Below are 20,858 nucleotides of genomic sequence, written 5' to 3'. Positions count from 1 at the left end.
AATCCATTAATTTGTACATTACAAAGAAAATTCTTATTTTTTTTAAATATATTTTTCACTAAAATTTAACATAGAATTTAATTTATTATTAGAAATATATACAATTTGTAAATAATATACATCATTTATATAAAGTACTGTATTTCCATAGAAAATTTAATATCTTGACAATATAATAGGAAAATTTTCTGTGACTAAATAATCATCTTCAAAGACTACAATCAGGTTTACCTCAAACTCTGCAATACAATATATTAAAATGTACTTCTTATGAAGAAGTACAAAAACGTAATCGATTTACATTTTTAAACCAAAAATAAGTCAGAGAACTTACCAACTTTAAAATTACTTGTACTTAGTGTGGGACATGTAAATAACCTTGGAAATATCATATATATTGGTATAGGCAAATTTGTACAAGGATTTCCCTCTCCAATTTGTATATTTTGTATTTCTGTCGCTAAAATAAACACATAATCAATGAATAAAATATTTATATAAATTTTATTCAGACAATCTTACCATCTCTAGAATATCCTTCTGCACAACCACATGTCTCAACTCTCACCAATTGCAATTCAATCGATTTTATCACAGCTTCGCAATGTTCAATTATCACCTTGGATTTAATATTATGAATGATAAATTACTATTTCATTCTAAGACATTTGTATAATTTATTGATATATTATGAAAACAATGTTTACAAAATATATACGTAATCATATATTTACCTCTCCTGTTAGGGGTTCTGAGACTTTGCAATACAATGAATCTAGTTTCCCCGAAATGCAAAATCTGGGTACATTTGTCCTATCTCTTATATTTTGTAAAGATTCTGGCATAATTTTAAAAGACAATGCTACTTTGTTGGGTTCTTTTTCTATCTTAGGAGGAGATTTGTCTTCCACTATGAATTCCAGTGCCTTGTTTACATCTTTTGCTAAGAAACTTCTTTTTATATCGCAGCGAATTAAATATTGTATATTTACAAAGACTCCATGATAAGTTTCATATAATGCTTTTGTTCCTCTTGGCTTCAATGGTAATTCAAATGGTATTTCTGTTTTACCGCTTGGTATTTTTCCACTTGGAGCAACATCTAATGTATATTGAACCAACTGTATTGGCTAAAAATATATTATTATAATGATATGTTATATTGCATTATAATATAATTAATGAAAGTAATTGTATAACTTTATTTTAATTTATTTCTTTAATCACTATGTTGTAACTTATTGTATTATAAGTAATAATAATTTATATATTTATATAATGAAAGAAATTATGGGAATATAATAAAAAGATTAAAAAGTAAACTAACCTTTACCGAATTATAAAAAGCTTCAAAAATACCAAAATTCTTTGAACTGAGTTGTAAATTAACCGAACCTTCCATACTTAGAAATATTCCATCGTGCTTAATATCCGAATTAGTTTGTAACAATATAAAACCAGCAACTATTTCCTGAAACATAACCTTCACGTTTTCTCTTCTTTAATATAATTATTATAAACTATAAAAACACATACCCCTTCGTGATATATTTTACTAGCTCGCTTGAGTTTAATATCAATATTTATTGACATTTTTTAATTATTATTGTTTATTATTTTTAACAAGTGCGTGAAAAATTTCTAACACTTATCAACGATGACATTTGTCAGAATATATCATCTATCTAAAATTTAGTACATTTATTTAATTCGATAGATTTAATTATTATTATTCAATTTATTGTAAATATAAACGCACATAAATCACATAACATAGTATGAAACTACTACTACTAACATAGTTTGCAGATAAGTATGTAGCTAAATACCATTAACAAAATATCATTCGGAACAAACAGTTACTTTATTATAATACAGGTATATTCAGAGTTTTCATGTTACATTTAAAATATTAGTTTATTCATATTTAACTTAGTGTTTGTTATTTAAATTAGTGTTTTAAATACTTCTAATTTGAACAATACTCAAATCTCGATGTGTTTATTTTAAATAAAATTAATACAAATAATACCATATTTTTATTTCATTACAATACAAACGAATTAATATATACTTCAAAATACTACTTCCAAAATTTTATCCAAATACAGTTCAATGGATTAATTTATAAATAAAAATGTGTTTACTATTTCGAAGTACATAATCTACTTCATTCTGTATTTCACCGACCAATCAAATGTTTCGATTTCCGCGGTCTTTCTTCCATTCACTGACATCCGCAGAGGGTGAACTTCCGTTTGATCGACTAAACAAATTCAAACCGACGAAGTCGTTACTGCAAGGTGAACGTTGTTTGGCAAACGGTGGAATCAGCTATTGTGGAAAACGAATTTTTGGAGTTGCATGAAATCCTTCTTCAACTGGATTAATAATGGCATTAAGAAATCGAACCACACTTACAGTAAGTCTAAAATTTTACAACATAATCAATGTTGGATCATTAATGTGGAATGTCGATGAGGGAGGTCAATAGAACAGATTAACCGTCCGTTCCAGACATCTTTAAATACCCTTTGCTCGTTTTAAAGACTGTTAAAATAATAAGTACCACAAACTATCTTTTTTATTTTCTGCATTTTAATCTATTTTCTACAAATTTTGATTTATCTCATTAGTTAAAAATATTCACGAAACAGGAATTTCTTTTCACAAAATTCGTCTTTGCTAGTAACGTACTTCTTCGCTTTTAAAAGCGACACTTCATTTAGAATTCTTCGTTTATGATACTTCGTTGCTTTTCCAATTGAATTTATACATATTGAAAAATGAAACATTTTTACCAGAAGTTTGTTTCTTTTTTAATATCCTGTATTTTATTAATTATATAATTACGTTATTTGGATAATTATCTTTCAATTCTTTTTTTTAACTTACACAAATTAATTGCTTCAATAAAAATGATTTTTTATATACATAGTAATTATTTATATATATATATATATATATATATATATATATATTAGTTATATATATATATATATATATATATATAACATAATATAATAAATAATTATATTATAATTAATATACAGGGTAACTGTTTTATTTAAATTCTGTTAAATATTTTAGAAAGAGCTAATGATATAAAAAAAAATGTTCTGACAAGTTTATTGGTATCAAGGGAGACACAATGTGGTATACATACTTTTTTTTGATGGAAAGATAGGGGAGATTTTAAAATGAAATGCTATATTTTTTTTGTTTATAACATAAAAGTGTATGTTAAGATAAATTCAACCAGCTACTAACAAGTATTCTATTAGATTTTCTTTCAATGTGTCTTCCATTATTGTAAATATAATTTCATAATCACGCTATAAATTTTCTATAAACATTTTTAGCATTTCCATAGTTCTTTGTACAAATGCATTTATGATTAATTTTTGTAATTCAATAATTTGAATAGATTTTTGAAATATAATGTTCTTTAAGTAGTCCTTGAGAAAGAAATTGTATGCTAATTAATCAGGCAGTCATAGGAGCCACAACATTTTACCAAATTAACAGATCTACTAACTTCGAAAATTTGTAAACTGCTTGTATGTTCTACCAAGGGATTTTCAAACATTAATGGAAACATTCTCAAAGGTAATGCAACTTAGCTGAGTTTAGCTGACCAAAAGTGTATAACACATGTTGATATTGGTTCATTGCATATGTCTTGACATATACTTTCATGTTATGAATAAAAACATATAGCATTTCATTTAAAAAAAAATTAACTTGACTTTGGAATCTCTTCCACTTTTCCATAGACAAACAAGATATTTATACCATATTATGTCCTTTTTTATGTCAAACAACCTTTGTAAGAATGTTTTTTTGATATCTTTAAGCCTTTCTGAAATATTTAACCAAGTCCAGATAAATCAAAAACTCAGGATATCTACCACAATGGAAACAAGCTATGTTTTTAAAAAGCTTGTAAATAGAAAAAAAACAAGTGTTCTAAAGATATAGTTTCTCTGTTGCATGGGATACCCTGCATACTTAGATTATTAATATTATTGTGTTTTCTTTTATGTTCCTGTTTTCCTCATACTATTTCATGCTGCAGATTTAAATCAATGTATTATATCAGAACATAATGTAAATATTAAAAAACTTTATAGTATCTATGATACTGTGTCTACCTTATCATATTCTTATATGATAAGAATAATATTAGACTGAAGTACTTTGATTTATGAAAAAAAAGTTCTGTACATTTATAATAGAAGATTGTACAATAAGTATTCTGAAATAAATTTTCAGAATATTGTAAATCAGGAAAATGTCAAGAATATAAAGCCTTCAATTACTGCAATACCAGGGAAGACAAGAAGGGCAGCTTTAGGTGAAATAGGCAACAAAGTAAACACACTGCGAGGTGTAGAACCCATTGATAGAACTAGTTTATTACAAAAAGATAAGAGAAAGGTGATAGTACCACCAAAACAAAATCTTGAACCTGCAGAAAAGGTATCTGAGAAACCTCCAGTACAAATAGTAAAACCTGTACTAAAAACTATAGTTCCTCATGAAACTAATCTGGTATCAGTCCCTCTAAAAAAGGAAATAGATTCATTCTCCTCAGATCTTTTAGCATTTGAGGATATTGATGAAGAAGATAAGGGAAATCCTAGTCTAGTTTCTATTTATAGCAACGACATATATGAATACCTAAAAACTTTAGAAAGTATGTTTCCTATCACAAAAGGATACTTAGTAGGTCAAGAAGTTACATCAAAAATGAGAAGTGTACTCATAGACTGGCTAGTTGAAGTTCACCAACAATTTCATTTAATGCAAGAAACGTTATATCTCACAGTTGCTATTATTGATCGATTTTTACAGGTTTGTTATTATGTAACATACACCCATAAAAAACACCTATTTGTTTTAATGTGTATACATATTGTAACTTTTATTCGCAGGCTTTCCGAACAATAGATAGGAAAAGACTACAATTAGTTGGAGTAACAGCTATGTTTATTGCCAGCAAATATGAAGAAATGTATTCTCCAGATATCAACGATTTTGTATATATTACGGATAATGCATACTCAAAGGTAGAAATATTACAAATGGAAATGCTAATCGTGAAAACATTGGACTACTCATTTGGTCGACCATTGCCATTACATTTTCTCAGAAGGTACAGCAAAGCAGGAAAGGTAGATACTATTATATAAATTTTTACCATATAATAATTCTCAAGTACATTGTGACTTGCATCTAATAAATTACACTTATTTATAACAAGGCTCTCCCCATACACCATACAATGGCCAAATATTTCTTAGAACAGAGTTTGATATATTATGAAATGTGTCACTATCCACCAAGCCTGCTTGCAGCTGCAGCAATATATTTAGCATTTATGTAAGTTGATTAATATTAAATGTATAGTATTTGCATATAAAAATTCTTAGCTTCCTCTTTTTCAACTATTATATGAATGTTATATCAACAGTTATTTTAAATCAAAGAGATTTTAAATCATTTATATAACATATGAACGAAATAGTGTTAATATTATTGAATTATGTCTTTCATTTACTAATATGGAACATAGTTATATAATTCGAAGCATAGGAAAACTCAATTAATATAAATTAATAATTAATATTACTAATTAGTCATATATTGCTATTTTGGCGTTTAATTACATAGAATTATTGGTAACGAGGGTGAAGATAAGGAAAAAGTTGTTTGGACAAATACTTTGGCGCATTATAGTACCTATTCCAGGGATGATGTGTTACCCATAGCACAAGAAACAGCGAGTATTATAATTAACGCAGATAAAAGCAAATATCAAGCTGTAAGGAAGAAGTACCTTCAATCAAAATACATGAAAATTAGCACTCGTCCTGAACTTAGATCACCAACTATGTTTGCCATAGCTACAACAGATAAAGATGCGGTATAACATTTGTATTAAGTGTTAATTGTACAATGAAACACTTATTTGTTCAATATTATATTGAAAAAATAAATTGCAGCATAAATAGGGTGACCCATTTGTGGAAGGAGAAACATACAAAACAAGCGGAATTGAAAAAGAGAGAGAGAGAGAGAAACGAGACTATCTTCATTCATCGTCTACCTTATATAACACTCTTATTAAAAATAGTATGTAATTGAAAAAAACAAAAATTATTCTGTTGGTTATCTTCTAACATTATAATTATACTAGATAACAATTTTCACTTCAAAATCTATTGGAGTAAATAATTTGTAAATATAGAAAAAATGTGCCATTATTATATGTCAATAATTCACCATAAACAAAGGTATTTGATTCATTTACAGTTCTCCTTTATTTATGACTTATACGTAATAAACAGTATGTAGTAAAGAAGAAAAGATATTTCTCAGATTAAACTCCAAACTTTGAACGATAGTCTCGTTTGTGATCATGTATGTTAAAACGTTTACCTTAAAGATAACAGTCCTATTAAAAATAGGATGTATGATCGTTTAGTTAAGAATATTGAGAGGTTGTACGAAGTTTGTAAAAAAGAAAAACCTTCAATAAGTAATTTCGTGTAATATACCTTATCTTGAATATACTTTATTTGCTAGGACAATGTACTGCATTATGTAAAATACTATCTTATTCGTTAAAATTAGATATTTAACACGTAAATTACTTATTAAAGGTTTGCTTTATTCTTACACGAACTTGCGGAATTTAGACTAATTGTATACAAAAGTTTTCTAGTGTAGGAAAGAAAAGAAGTAAGCATGAGAGTATCGTCAAATTGTAATGAAGAATTTATTTTTTGAATTATTATAGTATAACTAGCAAACAACGTTTACCGAAGGATCTCGGTTTAAATTCGATAAAAATTCGAGAAAATGATATAAGATATAAATGTTTATCAAGAAAATTTGAAGAAAAAATAATTTATAATATATTTATCATAATTGTTAAAAATTACAAGTTTTCTGTATGACTATTATATCCTGGAGACTTTTTTCATGCAAAATTAAGGAATTTGATACTTTTAATATAAATTTAATCCACAGTAACAATATTTGTATTATTTAACAAATAAAAATCAGTTTTAATTGATTTTTTATTTGTTATTATAAAATATATTAAAAATTGGACAAATTCTTATTCTTCAAAAAATTGACTTGACATTTTGCCGAATTTTTATCCGATTTAAAAGCGTGAATCATATCTTTTGTACTAAAATATTGATAAAATTTTAACTTTTATTCATGATTATAAATACATTTTTTTTTTGATATTAGTTCTATAGATAGTTTTAACGTTAATATATAAAAGTACGCGAGTATTCGAGACGATACTAATTTATACTTTGATATCAATATTTTCACAAATATACCAATGCTGTTCATTCCTGGTGTTTTACCAGTTTATCTGTGCGCTTGAAACGTAACAATTGTATAAAATTTATGTAAAGAAAATTTCAATGAAAAATAAACTATAATAACGTTATCGCGGCAATATACATCATTTATACTCGTTGGAATATTATGCTATAATATTTATACTTAGATTGTGTATTAACACACTTATTTGTTGTTTTATAATGAAATCTTAGCATATATTTGCGATCAATCTCGCGAAAATTTGTTATAAATTCTAATAAAAGTTACAATATATCTCTTAATGTTGTAACTATGATTTATGTATAAAAGTATTAAATAAATAGAAAAGGTGAACTTTTTTTTTTAAAGGTAGAGAGATCATAAGATGATTGATTTCAAAAGTATATTTTACAAAGTATTGATTATGCTTAAGTACTAAAATATATTCAATTTCCAAGATGTAAAATTATCTACTGGTGGGCGTGTAATGTAAGACTCTAAAAAATAATTGAATAAAGTAAAATCTTATACAAAACATTTTAAATTTATATTAACTTACCAATCAATGTTTTAGTTGCAGATAATTCTGAAAGCTCTGTGGACATTGAAAGTTCTGCATTTTCCTAAAATATCAATATATAATGAGTAATATTACAAATTAAATTAATTATAGATACCATGTATTATGTACCATTTCCATTAAGCTTGAAGGTGCAAATTTATCCCAAATTTCAGATTTACTTTTTTCTATATAATGAAGAAACTGTTCCATATGATTTTGTATTTTTTCTGCATATTCATCATCATCAAAATACATAAGCATTTGTATTAATGCAAATAAATTATCTACAATAGAAATTATTATTATGCATTTACATTTTTTTACAAAATTAAATTCACTTTGTACAGCCGATTACAAATAATTATACAAACCTTTTTCTTTATAAGTATTACTGATAATTTGATGTAAAGCTTGTATTAATGCTAAATCTTCAAAAGCACTGCCTTCCTTTAAACTTAAGAGCTTTCTTTCATGTTTCCTACGATTCTTGCTTGATCTATAACTTTTTCTGAAAATGATTTTATTATGTTTAATAAATATTTATAAATATTTAATAATTATAGTAATAATTATTGATATTATAGGTATATACACACACATATTGATTTATATACTTACCCAGATATATTGGAAAATCCCGATTTTTTACTTGATGTTGAACTAATAACACTGGATGAATCACTGAGAATATCTGAAATTCCTTTGTCACATATTGACTCATTGTCACAAAATATTCCGTCAAATGACTTTATATTTCTCTGAGAAATAATAACTCTGACTGTAGCAAGACGTAATTTATAATGCTTAAAATCTTGTTCATTTTTTTGAACTTGAGACATTATATGATCTGCGTGTTCATAAACACTTAATTTTACACGTGTCTCTAGAATATAATATTGTATTCTTTTAAATATCGTGATAGTCTTATCCATTTTAATTGGCAAAGTCAACAATAATGAAATGTTTTAAGTAATTATATTATGAATTAAGTGTACCAATCAAATTTAGTCTCTCTTTGTCATGTGCAATTCTTACAGCATCTTTCCAGAGTTTTCCATTACATAGAGAAACCACCGCATCCTCGATGTTATGTAAATAGTTTATCAAAATGTAGGCAGCTTCCTCGTACCGTTTATCGTTCTGTAAGCGTTCTATAAGTTCCTTGTAAAGTATATGCTTCTCTGCTAAACTAAAACATTGTTTTGTTCTTTATATTTACATTCATATATAGTTATCTTGAATAGCCAAAAATCTTTTATTTTTATAGTAGTACATCTGAAACATTTACAATAAATTTATTTTAATTTTGCTCACCTCAGTTTCATTTGAGTGGATAGAATAATAACTTCTTGCCAGCTGCCAGCTAATTTGTAAGCATCTAAAGCTTTCAAATCACCACTCCTATGAAACATGATTCCAGCTTCTTGATATTGCCTCTTATTCATTAAGAACTTTCCATAAATTCTAGCTACTTGTTTGTACTGTTCACTATTCTTTTCAAATAATTTTATAGCTTTTGTATACAAATCATGATTACAAATTAAATTAATACATTCATCAAATCTACTTAATTCTTTTGCTATATGTTCAAGTGCAGACTCATAACGTTTCAAATGTAAGTCAATGGAATACTTCATATAATTTTCATCGAGTTTCATCAAACCATTTAAAAATGGAATATATTCTTTAGGATCTTTATGTGACTTAGATGCAATAAACATTGTGAGATCAAAATCGTACATTCCTAAAGCTGTATCGAATAACACATTTACATCTACTATATACAATAAATATTTTAATGCTTCATCAGATGTTATGCAGTCTCCACTTTCTGTGGAGTCTTCCAACTTTCGAATTTCTTTTATTTTATTTAGTGCACCTTCCAGACCTTGTTTTCTTTTATCTTTAACTAAGCTAATTAGTATTGGTTGAATTAAATAATTATTATTATTTCTTTTTTCCATAATATTACGCAATAAATTACAAACCAATTCAACTTTATTTGTCACAATGGTATTTGTTTTTGCCTGATCTTTCTGATAGTAATTTGCATATATTGTTGAAGTAACGTCTTCATCCACTAATTCAGATAACAGTAAACTTAACGAACTTGGCTTGGAAACTTGTTCAATAAATTTACTGACGTTTTCAACGAATTTTTTTGGATCATGATCATAAATCAAATTCAAATTAATTCGTTGTCTATGCATTAAATCAAATGCAAGAAGATAATTGCAATTATCTAAATAAAATCCAATAATGTACAAAGATAGAGCTCTTGGTTGAATGCATTCTAAGTTTCCACGAGGCATTTGTAAAATAGTTTTTGAATCTTTCGGGATTACTGCAATCAATTGAGATCCCATTTCTATTCGCCTTATATTTAGATCTGAAAATATCAATTACAATTACAATATATTATAATTGTTAACTCAAAAACTGTAAATCAACAATATATCATACCTGTGAATGACTTTTCATCAGAAAGATTTTTCCATGGCTTAACAGTTAAGTCCTGCTTGACTAACTTTTCAAAATCTTTCTCATTTATGGGGACACATATTAATGTATGTTGTAAAGTTGTCAGAAGCAAAAATTCCGAATGAACAAAAAAACTTGTAACATTGTTACCAATCTGCTTTCCATTTATTGAAAAAGAATTTCTGTGAGATAGTGATAGTATAACATGTTTTGTACCTATCTTTACGATTTCCACTTTGTAAGTGTAATTTAACATTTGTATATCAATTGGAACTAATTCTGCTTCCTTTTTATATTTAACAATGGAGTTTTCTACAATTATATAAGCTTCTTTTGCATCAGAAGAAACAATATCTTGAATTAAACCATCCATAATGTACATTTGCCTACAAATAGGGTATAAGAGTGTTTGTGGATGTATAACATCATATTTTTTATATTTAATATTTTTGTAAACATAGACTTACCCTACTGTTATTTGACCCTGAGTTTCATCATTTACTCTATCTAAAGTTAAGACACAAAGAAAACTTTGACTAGTTGTTGATAATGAACATAAAACATTATTTTCATCAAGCCAAAAGAAATGATGCATGCTATATGAAGAATCTTCAAATTCTATTGGAACAGTCCATTTAATATTATATGATCCAATGTGTTGATAATTCAGCATAAATGAATCCTAATTGTTTAAATGTTTTATTAAGTTTTGTTGTATTCTTGTTAAAGTTGAAATAACAATTTTTTCATATTCTATTACTTTTACATGTAATAGTAAATATTATCTAATTTATACTTACAGATACATGTTTGTAGAATATTAATTTATTACTGTCAGAAACACAAAACAATGTATTACTATTAATCCATGAGTTTTCACTTTCTATATCTGGTGCAAAAACAATAGCATTTATATATTCAGAAGTTTCCAAAATTTGATGTGCCATTGGTGGCGGTATAATTCCTATTTTAAAACCAGTCAGTAACAATTTATTTCCATCAATTACTCCAACAACAGATTTGTCATTTATACTTTTGCCTCTACTATGATTAACACACCAATTGTAATTATAAGTGATGAATTCTTTATATGTTAAAAGAATCAATTTTTTATAAAATGATGAGCTCCATCTTGCACACACCAGTGAATTGTTTGCACTGAACTTGATTGTTTGTTTTAAATACCAGTGATAATTATTTTCTGTCCACAGTTGCAGAACTGAAGAAGAGTCTTCTTGCTTTTCACACCAAATGGTTAAAATTTCTGAATCTGAAGACCAAAATATATGTTTTACCTATAACAAATTTCAAAACAATGAAAACAATATATATGGATTGGAATAAATGTAGAACATAAATAATACAAAAAATGTACATGTACCCTAATCTCTTTCTGCTTAAAAGGAAGTGAGAATTCTCTGTGTTTTAAACCATTCTTCTCAAAAAATGCAATAACATATTTATTAAACAAATTCTGTATTGTTGCAATTAAACTTCCAGATGGTTTCCATGAGAGTGATTCTTGTAAACCATTAACAAGCTCATTTGTGCATTGTAAAATACCTTCTCTATTAAATACTTTAAACTGTCGCATTTTATTTTCATGGTTTAAGAAACCAACAGCAAATAATAAACCATCTTCACGCCAAGTTATCCTATATAATTTATCATCTGTCTCATTTTTATATATTTCTGTTGGTTTTGCTACTGCTGCTCTCTTTCCTTCTGATCCATGAAACTGAGTCTCTTTTTTACCCCACCCAACAGTTACAAATTGTTTTTGACCAAAATCTAAAGCATACAGATCTACCTACAATATTTATTTCAATTTATATTTATAAGCATTAAATAATCATAAACTTGCATATACTGGGTTGTTCAATAAGTTTTGTCATTCGATAAAACTTATTGGACAACCTATTATTATTGAATAACACAGATTCAGTAAAATAATTAAATATATAATATAATTACCTCTGATATTATTTGAAATGTAGATACCATTGTAATTACAATACCATCAACTGTAATTACTACTATTATTTCATGGTCTGGGCTTAGTTTCATACATTGTAAAGATATATTAAGTTGACTTACTATTTCACATTCAAATTTAGATTCTACATTTATTCTCATAATATCACCAGATTTACAAGCACCATATAATTCTTGTGATATGCTGCAATATTCTAAACTAATAAACTCTAATTTTTTGTCAATATCAAAAGAAATTATATCTTTTTCATAGTCTGATGGTAATTTGTATAGTTTACTTTTAAACAATAGGTAAAAATCATCGTTGATTGAATTGACAGTATGTAATATTGTTGAATCATTTAAAATTTGATTCTGTAAAAACTTTAAAGATCGATTAGCACGTTGAGTTACCGTCAAATTTTTCATTATTTAATGACAGTTTATATTTTTGATGTATAAAAGAATTGTATGAATCGAGTTTTGTTATTTATTGTAGAGACGAAAGCGTGCTTCTTCAACATTAACCTGTACGTAATTACAAAATAATATAAGAGGTTATGTTCAATACATGAATCACATGAAAATATAGAAGAGTGAAAATAATTCAAAGGAAAAAATGCATATGCATAAATATGTGTATGCGTATAAATTTTTTTTTAGAACATAATTTTAGTCCAAGTAGAAAATTGAATGTTCAAATTGTTGCGATATTTTCTGTCTTCGTAAAAATTACATTAAGTTCTTAGTAATTGAGGTTATATGGTCACTGCATATATAATTATGATACATGCAATTGATCAGTTTGTGTATTTTATATAAATATAGTAAATTAAAAAAAAAAATCATGAACAAAATTATGTGTAATAAAAAAAATAAAATTGTTCGTATTGTTATATTTTCTTAACCTACAAATTGTTAATAAACACTTATGACAAGTGTATTTTAATAATCTAATTTATTATTTATTCTAAAATATAAATGACACCATGGATAATAATATTGAAGAGGAAGATGAAGATATCGTCATACAGGTATGAATGACATATATAAATTAATGACATTACTACTACATAATATCAATTTTGCTTTCCATTTTTAGGGTAGTTCTCTGTACGAACATTTACATAATTTAGGTTACACAGAGTTTGAAACTGTAGTTATACCCAAATCAACACTCAAGAACAAAGAAAGAAATTTTAAACTCAAAGTAAATATTTTTTGCTTCAAAGGAACTGATGAATACATTATTACTCGATGCAATAAATATTTATGTTACTTTTAGGATTTTATACATTCTGCAAAAAATGTTTTTAAGAAACTATTTGTTGTATACTTGGGAATAATTCAGGTAAAGGTGTAATACACAATATGTTATGATAATGTATTATAAAATATTATTTCTAATAGGATGATAATGTATCCAAGAAACAAGTTGGAAGTATTTTAAATGCAAAGGTACTTTTAAACGATCATGTATGTACAATACATGAGTGGTTTGATAGATATAATTGTAAATCATGGAGGTAAATAATTAAATCTATCAAATAGTGAATTAGATAATATTATATAAAGAATTGTTTAATATTAACTTTTAGTACGGAGTAGTATTCAAAAAAATACAACAAATAAAATACTAATAGCATTAATGTTTTTAGGACTGTGCTATTGAAATTTGTTCTATTAGGTGCAATTTTATCACATTCAATGTATATTCCATTCAGTACACAATATAAAAATGTAACAAATTCATTTGCATTATTTACATTATTTTGGGTCAGTTATATTGAATATTCAAGAGTACATGCATATAAAAATTTAGAATCTGTTGTATCATTACAAAATGACTTATTTGATCTTTATAAGAAAGGACTTAAAATTTTAAAATATGGATATAAAATAAAATTGAACAAAAGGAAACATTCTCAAGAGTTTAAGTAAGTTTTTAATACCATGTGGTATATGTTTAGTTTAATCAACTTTAAATGACTAATGTTTAATGTTATAGTGATCTTATAGCAGATAGGCTGAAGTATTTACAACCCATAACGGAAAATTTAGTAAAATGTTTGGAGCACGCTTCATGCACTTATTACCATGTTTCTTTAATTCTTAAAAAGCTGTTACCAATGAATGTGTTCCATGAAGATTTATTAACAAGATTTGAAATTAAATCATTTGGAATACGGGGTGAAATAAATTATCAAAAATTGAAGGTGATGTTCAAAAGCATTTTTTAATAATTGTTCAGTAACGACTAATATTTTTCTTTCAACAGAATTTATATCACATTTATGTTCTTACACAATCGGAGATGTTACATTTACTAGCTATTGCATATAATAGTCATACTTGGAAAAAATCTTACAGTAAGATTCCTGAGTTAAAGTTAGCTTACATCATTCATTTTTTAATCCAATATTTGACAATATATAAAAACAAGTTGTCAAAAATCATTGATGCCTATTATACTTTTAAAGCTCAACCAACATCATATAAGTACAGGTAAATATATTTTATCAAAGTTTTTATAATTATTAACAAGAATATTATATTTTAATTATATATTCTTGCTATATTAGAGGATCAACTGCATCACATTGGCAAGATGTTTACATGCATCTGTATTTAGCTTCCAATAAGTTACAATTAGCTTATGGTCATATATTATCAATACTTCAAGATATTGATAATAATGTTAATGAATGCATAACGCATGATTCTGTGGAAAATACAATGAAAAAGCTGAATGAAGTAAAAAACAATATTGAAACTGCAAAAGGTTTTGTTGAGTACAGTAGTTTATTTCTTGTACGAAAGCAGATTGATAATACAGATCCACAGATTCAAAATATTTTAATACCAGTTGAAAATTCTAATATATCAATTGTACATGATTCAGAACCAGAAATTATGGATGAAGTGTTTGAAGAGTACATTACGAATGAACATTCAAAATCTTCAAGTGAAGAATGTGATGAGATTTCATTACATAACTCTAAGCAAGATACATTATTGTTTAAGAATTTTATGGTCGAACTAAAAGATGCTTTAATTGAAAAACAAACATCTATGTCTAAAAGAGAATCAAAAGCACTTCAACGAATGCAAAAAAATATAATGAATGGAATTACTTCACATGATCAGCACCATCATCATATTTCTACACATTCACCAATATCTTCATTTAATATACCCTCAACACTAGAACAAAAACAAATTATAACTGATCAAGCTTGTAATAACATAGTTAATAGATCATCTGAAGAATTAAAAATTGATCAACCGATACTTGAAAGCAAAACAGAGTTAAAGGAAGATGATCTATGTAATGCTTTGATTGAAGAAAAATCTTCAAATTCTACTACACCTTTACAAAAAAATGAGTTTTCGTTTATTTTTCCAAAGCCATTTTTAAAAATCAATGAAGAAACGTTTACAAGCAGCGGCGAAAATTCGGAAGATGAAGTTATTGAAACAGAGAAGGAAGACTAACAGAATAATATGTATTTATTATATGAATGCTTTGTAAAGAAAATCTTATGCTTAAGCTTCCCAGTTTCTTTATGATTTTTTTTTTTCATCTTTTATCGAGCAAGTTTCTTTTCTTAATTTATTTCCTATTGAAGTAACAAAATTGCATAAAATTTTCTTTCCTTTTCACTTTGACATTAGTGATTGCTCTGAATAGTTGTATAATATTTTGAAATAATTCTTACAATGTTCGAGGGACAAATTAAGTATTGTATCTTTATCAATAATTTCATTATTTTCACAAGTAATATTATTAATTTCCAAGTTATCCTAAATAAGTTTTTAATTCTTATAGCATTATCCTTAATATTTAAATCATTAATGTCACAAATGTTATCTTCAACATTAAAATTATGAATATCATACACATTATTATCTATATTTATTATTACATCAACTCAAACATTTAAATTATTAATATAACATGTACTATTGTCTAACTCACATAATTAAAATTTTGTTCACACCAAAACATTTCTATGGAAATTTGTAACACTGAGATTCTGAAGAAAAGACTGTATAATTTAAAGCCATTTTTTTATAATTTTTCTATTATATGAAAATGTATCCATGGCAAGTTTTAAAATTTAAGCCATCCTGTTCAATGTTAACATTAGTGTTAAATTCTTATCTCTCCAGTTTAAAACATATTGCTTTCACAAATTTGAAAGTAGTTTAAAAGCTGCTAAACATCTATATGTTACAATATTCTTGTCGAGTTGAAATATAAATAAATAAGAACAATTTTTAATTCGAGACATAAGCTATTGATTTTTAGTGTTGTATGACTACTGTGCCCATTCATAAACATGCGGAAAATGTTATTTTTTCTTTTTTTAAGTAAGAATAAAAAATATTTTTAAAGTAATCATAAAATATATTTGTATTCATCCATCTATTTTCAATAATCTCAACACCTCAATTATTAGGTATAGATATTGCAACTAAAAAAGGTAATCTTTTGTAATAATAAAAAGAGAAGCCAGAGTTGTAGTTTCACTTACACTAAATATAAACCATAAAATATGTTTCGTTACTGTTCCAAATGCGTGTTGGGTCTTTTAAGACATTTAAATAATTTTCTTTTGACAAGTAACTAAATTTGTTTAAACTAATAACATGTACTAGATTTGCCAACACATGAGCTAGCTTTCATAACTTCTTCAGGATATCTTTTTGTAAGAGTAGAGTTCTTTTTTTTTTTAGAGAATTCTTTCTTGTTACAATTGGTGATTCACTTTAGTACCTCATCTTCTTCATTAGATCCTAGTACTGATTGTGATCTTGGAGATATTTTACAAAATGCAAAACTCATCTAAAATTAAATTGTAGATCTTGGTATATTATACGTTCTAGAAGCTGTGCATTGTAGCATTCCATTTTTTATAGCATATAAAGTTTCATCAATTTATTTCTTTATGTATTTCTCATAAAAAATTTGATTTTAACCGAAAAAAATATAAATTAACCTTTACAAATCACAAGATGCTTCAAATACAAATATTCCTGTTTTTATTTAAATGTACTTGTTGTAGTTATATATTAAACCTCTTTTTACAACAGATAAATAAATGGAATATTTACTCTTACATTAAATGAAAATTAATATATTGCCTCTATAATTAATATTAACTTGGCCATTAACTATGTTTTTTATAGGTAACATTTTTTTGCAAGTCCTTAGGATATTTTTGCATAAATTTTTTATTTATTTTAAAATTCTTGAATTTTCTTAGAGTTATTTATATTGATCTTATTTTCAAATTTTCTAGTATATAGTATTTATAATTCATTAATACATGATGCATTTCCTTAAGGGGTCAGTTACTGTATATTTTACCCCTACTAGACTAAAGATAGTACTAAATGAAGCATTTATTATAAATTAAAGAACAATATTACATACGAATATTCATAAATAATGGTACACAAACATAGATTTGGAATACAATAACTTAATATAATCACAGTTTTAAAAAAAGATACAATTAAAAATATTTAGTACATAGATTTGTAGGTTTGATTTAATTTAAAGATAGAAAAGCGTGATATAATTCAGTCATGCAGTTGATACTATTTATTTAGAAAGTATCAAGTATCTCTAATTTTACTCATTTCTTTGTATAGTTACGGAAGCAAATTACTCAAAAAGGTTTCAGAGAAAGTAAAGTTATATATAAATGTATTCTTTTTTGCATATCTTTGTTTCATGAAATGTAATTAAAACATTATATGTAATATTCCTTCATAGGAGGAACAAAATACCTTACACAAATTCTGCTGTACAATATAATACCACACTATGTTTTTAATTAATTAAAAGCGCTATAACGCCAACCATGGATGATGACGAATAGCTTCGCGACTTCGATCTCCATAGTCATATGTAACTTCTACGCCAATAGGTATATTTTCTTTTGCTGTAAGTACTAAGTGAGGCGTTGAACCTACTTCTATGACCCGTGCAATTAAATTACCATTTCTTGAATGATTTACTAGTCTACCTAACTTATCAGTCTCTGTTGTTGCATCGACACTAAAAATGCAAGGAAAAATAAGTGATCATCAACGAATTATTTATGAAATACAAATAAAAATACCTACCAATACTGATGATTATGATGTTGAAAATAATACATATAACAACCGGTATTCTGATCTTGGGCGTATATTTTTTCACGTTTTTTTGCTGTTATTTGGTCAATCAATTCACCAACATATTCTACTACAAACTCTCCTTTTGTAAATTCCCGAGTTGTTATAACGCCACGACCCTTACCAGGAAAGTGTCTTACCTTCAAAAAAAGTATTTTGAGTGGAATTTATAATAAGATAACAATTTATCTCTATCAAATCTTTTACCTCCAAACCCTCTTCGACCTGACAAAGTACTTTGTTTTCCATATCACGTTGCTTTTCCTCTAATACAGCTTTCTTAGATTTTCTCACACTGCGGCGAACAGGGAAATAATCAGTAAGTTTATGATTTGTACTTTTAGTATTTGAAGAATCCATTGTACGATGATTGGATATTTGATTCACATTTAATTTTCTACGGCCACGGTTAGCAGGTTTTTTTAAGGGTTGTTGCTCTGAACAAAGTGTAGGTAGAGCAGACTTTTTGTCCTTGTCATTATTTGTATTTTCTTCATCTAAATCTTCTAACTGATTGTTTGGCATATTTATCCTGTGCGGTGTTGATGGTCCATGAATAGGCACAGCTACAGGTGTTTCTAAAAGATTTTATTCATTGATTTCAGTATTAATTACAAAATGTATATGGTTAGTATTAACATTACCATCTGTTCTAAATTGACCAACATTAGTAAGGATATCATTTTGTACACCACTAGTTTGTTCACTTCCATAGAAACTTTCTTCAATAGGTATTATAGAAGCTTTGCTTTTAGCAACATCTGAACTTGAAACATGTGCAATCTGCATTTGTAAAATGTACATCAGTGCTATGTTCAGTATTGTACATTGTATACATTAAATAAATATTTTAAAATACATACTTGTGTATAAAAAAAGGAACTAATACACATGGAGGATTTATGTGTTTCAGATATTGAACATGTATCATCTGGAATATCATTTTCTATACTTTTAGTGTTGTCTAGTTTAATCTCCTTCTTCATTGGTGAACCTATATCATTGAATTGCAAGGATAAAACAGCAGCTCTTGTACGAACTACATTTTTTGTTTGTACACGTTTTCGTCTTCCTGTAATTAAACCAAATTTCATGCAGAGTTTGAACTACTTAAATTTGTATATTATGTTATAATTCAATAAAAAAAAAATTATGCATTTCTATATAAATTCTAATTGTAAAATTATACAACAGAAAACTTTGTTAATTCAGTTATAAAATATACTTTATTTCTTCTACATATTAATCTCTAAAACTATACATATACTATTGTTTCTACTGAAAAAAATTCGTGTCTACCTATGTAGGCAAAACTTTCAGATACCTAAAATCTATAATAATAACGGTTATGTTATACAGTTAAATCCTAAATAGTCTAAGATCACGAACGCGAGCAACAGAATACAGAATACGATCGAAGAAAAAACTTGAAAGTCGCTGTTTTTATCTGATATTTTTTATAATAAATGTAGAACATGGTTTAAAAACAGGTACACACACAGAAACTTAAAATAATTTTTTACAAATACATCCTATGCAAATTCAGAAAGACTTCGGTTAACTAGTCACTCTAAAATAATGTTCAAAATGGAGAGAGAAAGAGAGAGGAAGTGAAATCTATCAAAACATAACCTGACTACCAATATAAAATCTTAAGAGAAAGTATGCTCGAATTTTTTTAAATCACATTCCTACCTTTCACCATGTTATCTCTTGATGTCCCCGTGTAGCAAACAAATTCTGAATTTAATTTTCTCATACAAAATTTTCGTTCTGTATGAGACCACCGTTCCGATTTTCTTCGACACTAGTCGACGCTAGTGTACTTGACGTAAATGATAATAATAATTTGAATTTTCACACTCGCGAATTCTGAACGAATATTTACAATTCACATGTCTGCGATACGGCATTTGAATAACAAAAAAAGAAGTAATTTACTAGAGTTATTGTTCAAAATTTGTTTAACTTATTCAGAGCATCATTCCTGCAAGACGATGAAATTACAATGTCGTAACAGAACACCGGATATGCCGCCATTGCTCGTCATGTGTAGTATACTATTATCAAATTAGATAGTATGGCTGTCCCATATATTGTATATCTATTTCCTTTGTAACTATTAAGTTGGTGTACATGTAAACATCGTTTTTCTAATCAAACTTTGAAAATGTATAACTTTTGAAAAACTTTATATATTTAGTCAAAACATTTTTCTTATTATATTTTAATTTTTAAGCTAGTTTCGTTATGAAATTCTGTAGGTCAAAAACTATTCTGATGTTGATATTACAAATTTTTC

The 20,858-nt window shown here is 26.6% G+C and overlaps 5 protein-coding genes across 7 annotated transcripts; 2 read left to right on the top strand and 3 right to left on the bottom strand.

The window, feature by feature from the left end:
- Positions 1-4: 4 nt before the first annotated feature.
- On the bottom strand, positions 5-1,746 carry LOC143148322 (vacuolar protein sorting-associated protein 26C). Its single transcript, XM_076314574.1, has 6 exons — positions 1,537-1,746; positions 1,328-1,471; positions 735-1,130; positions 523-619; positions 335-460; positions 5-239 (listed from the first exon to the last, which is right to left on the bottom strand). Exons 1-6 carry the CDS (start codon positions 1,591-1,593, stop codon positions 157-159), a joined length of 903 nt encoding a protein of 300 aa, XP_076170689.1. The 5' UTR covers positions 1,594-1,746; the 3' UTR covers positions 5-156.
- Positions 1,747-2,222: 476 nt separating this feature from the next.
- On the top strand, positions 2,223-5,935 carry LOC143148221 (G2/mitotic-specific cyclin-B). Its single transcript, XM_076314304.1, has 5 exons — positions 2,223-2,422; positions 4,276-4,857; positions 4,938-5,177; positions 5,267-5,385; positions 5,677-5,935. Exons 1-5 carry the CDS (start codon positions 2,393-2,395, stop codon positions 5,933-5,935), a joined length of 1,230 nt encoding a protein of 409 aa, XP_076170419.1. The 5' UTR covers positions 2,223-2,392.
- A 1,804-nt stretch (positions 5,936-7,739) lies between these two features.
- Elp1 (elongator complex protein 1) lies at positions 7,740-12,866 on the bottom strand. Of its 2 annotated transcripts, none has more exons than XM_076314267.1 (12): positions 12,368-12,866; positions 11,775-12,203; positions 11,194-11,688; positions 10,861-11,075; positions 10,376-10,779; positions 9,227-10,301; positions 8,908-9,101; positions 8,531-8,795; positions 8,284-8,420; positions 8,042-8,196; positions 7,910-7,973; positions 7,740-7,847 (listed from the first exon to the last, which is right to left on the bottom strand). In XM_076314267.1, exons 1-12 carry the CDS (start codon positions 12,794-12,796, stop codon positions 7,786-7,788), a joined length of 3,924 nt encoding a protein of 1,307 aa, XP_076170382.1. In that variant the 5' UTR covers positions 12,797-12,866; the 3' UTR covers positions 7,740-7,785. The 2 variants fall into 2 exon arrangements, with proteins under 2 accessions (XP_076170382.1, XP_076170392.1); XM_076314277.1 differs by having other exon boundaries at positions 11,775-12,184; positions 12,368-12,503.
- LOC143148213 (uncharacterized) lies at positions 12,749-16,381 on the top strand. Its single transcript, XM_076314290.1, has 8 exons — positions 12,749-13,401; positions 13,470-13,577; positions 13,653-13,718; positions 13,778-13,893; positions 14,026-14,304; positions 14,376-14,583; positions 14,646-14,872; positions 14,950-16,381. The coding sequence occupies exons 1-8, from the start codon at positions 13,357-13,359 to the stop codon at positions 15,860-15,862; spliced, it is 1,962 nt and encodes a 653-aa protein (XP_076170405.1). The 5' UTR covers positions 12,749-13,356; the 3' UTR covers positions 15,863-16,381.
- Positions 16,382-17,847: 1,466 nt separating this feature from the next.
- Positions 17,848-20,553, bottom strand: Set8 (SET domain containing 8). Of its 2 annotated transcripts, none has more exons than XM_076310156.1 (6): positions 20,252-20,553; positions 19,420-19,628; positions 19,201-19,339; positions 18,764-19,134; positions 18,506-18,696; positions 17,848-18,437 (listed from the first exon to the last, which is right to left on the bottom strand). In XM_076310156.1, exons 1-6 carry the CDS (start codon positions 20,313-20,315, stop codon positions 18,227-18,229), a joined length of 1,185 nt encoding a protein of 394 aa, XP_076166271.1. In that variant the 5' UTR covers positions 20,316-20,553; the 3' UTR covers positions 17,848-18,226. The 2 variants fall into 2 exon arrangements, with proteins under 2 accessions (XP_076166271.1, XP_076166280.1); XM_076310165.1 differs by lacking the exon at positions 20,252-20,553 and adding an exon at positions 19,856-19,992.
- Between the last annotated feature and the right edge of the window lie 305 nt (positions 20,554-20,858).

The sequence above is a fragment of the Ptiloglossa arizonensis genome, chromosome 1 (genome assembly GCF_051014685.1).
Source record: "Ptiloglossa arizonensis isolate GNS036 chromosome 1, iyPtiAriz1_principal, whole genome shotgun sequence".
NCBI classification, from domain to species: domain Eukaryota; kingdom Metazoa; phylum Arthropoda; class Insecta; order Hymenoptera; family Colletidae; genus Ptiloglossa; species Ptiloglossa arizonensis.
The sequence above is the reverse complement of the archived record's forward strand: the minus strand, read 5'-3'. Positions and strand labels throughout refer to the sequence as shown.

Coding starts and splice junctions, on each gene's coding strand:
- LOC143148322 (XM_076314574.1), bottom strand. CDS start 1,593: ATGTCAATAAATATTGATATTAAACTCAAGCGAGCTAGTAAAATATAT. Junction 1,131..1,327: donor CTTTTTATAATTCGGTAAAG/GTTAGTTTACTT, acceptor ATATATTTTTAG/CCAATACAGTTGGTTCAATA. Junction 620..734: donor CAGAACCCCTAACAGGAGAG/GTAAATATATGA, acceptor ATTAAATCCAAG/GTGATAATTGAACATTGCGA.
- LOC143148221 (XM_076314304.1), top strand. CDS start 2,393: ATGGCATTAAGAAATCGAACCACACTTACA. Junction 4,858..4,937: donor TTATTGATCGATTTTTACAG/GTTTGTTATTAT, acceptor TTTTATTCGCAG/GCTTTCCGAACAATAGATAG. Junction 5,178..5,266: donor GGTACAGCAAAGCAGGAAAG/GTAGATACTATT, acceptor ATTTATAACAAG/GCTCTCCCCATACACCATAC.
- LOC143148213 (XM_076314290.1), top strand. CDS start 13,357: ATGGATAATAATATTGAAGAGGAAGATGAAGATATCGTCATACAG. Junction 13,578..13,652: donor AAAGAAATTTTAAACTCAAA/GTAAATATTTTT, acceptor TGTTACTTTTAG/GATTTTATACATTCTGCAAA. Junction 14,584..14,645: donor TAAATTATCAAAAATTGAAG/GTGATGTTCAAA, acceptor TTCTTTCAACAG/AATTTATATCACATTTATGT.
- Set8 (XM_076310156.1), bottom strand. CDS start 20,315: ATGAGAAAATTAAATTCAGAATTTGTTTGCTACACGGGGACATCAAGA. Junction 19,629..20,251: donor AAGAGATAACATGGTGAAAG/GTAGGAATGTGA, acceptor GTTTAATTACAG/GAAGACGAAAACGTGTACAA. Junction 18,438..18,505: donor CATCATAATCATCAGTATTG/GTAGGTATTTTT, acceptor TTGCATTTTTAG/TGTCGATGCAACAACAGAGA.
- Elp1 (XM_076314267.1), bottom strand. CDS start 12,796: ATGAAAAATTTGACGGTAACTCAACGTGCTAATCGATCTTTAAAGTTT. Junction 8,796..8,907: donor AGAGAGACTAAATTTGATTG/GTACACTTAATT, acceptor ATTATATTCTAG/AGACACGTGTAAAATTAAGT. Junction 7,974..8,041: donor CTTCAAGCTTAATGGAAATG/GTACATAATACA, acceptor TTGATATTTTAG/GAAAATGCAGAACTTTCAAT.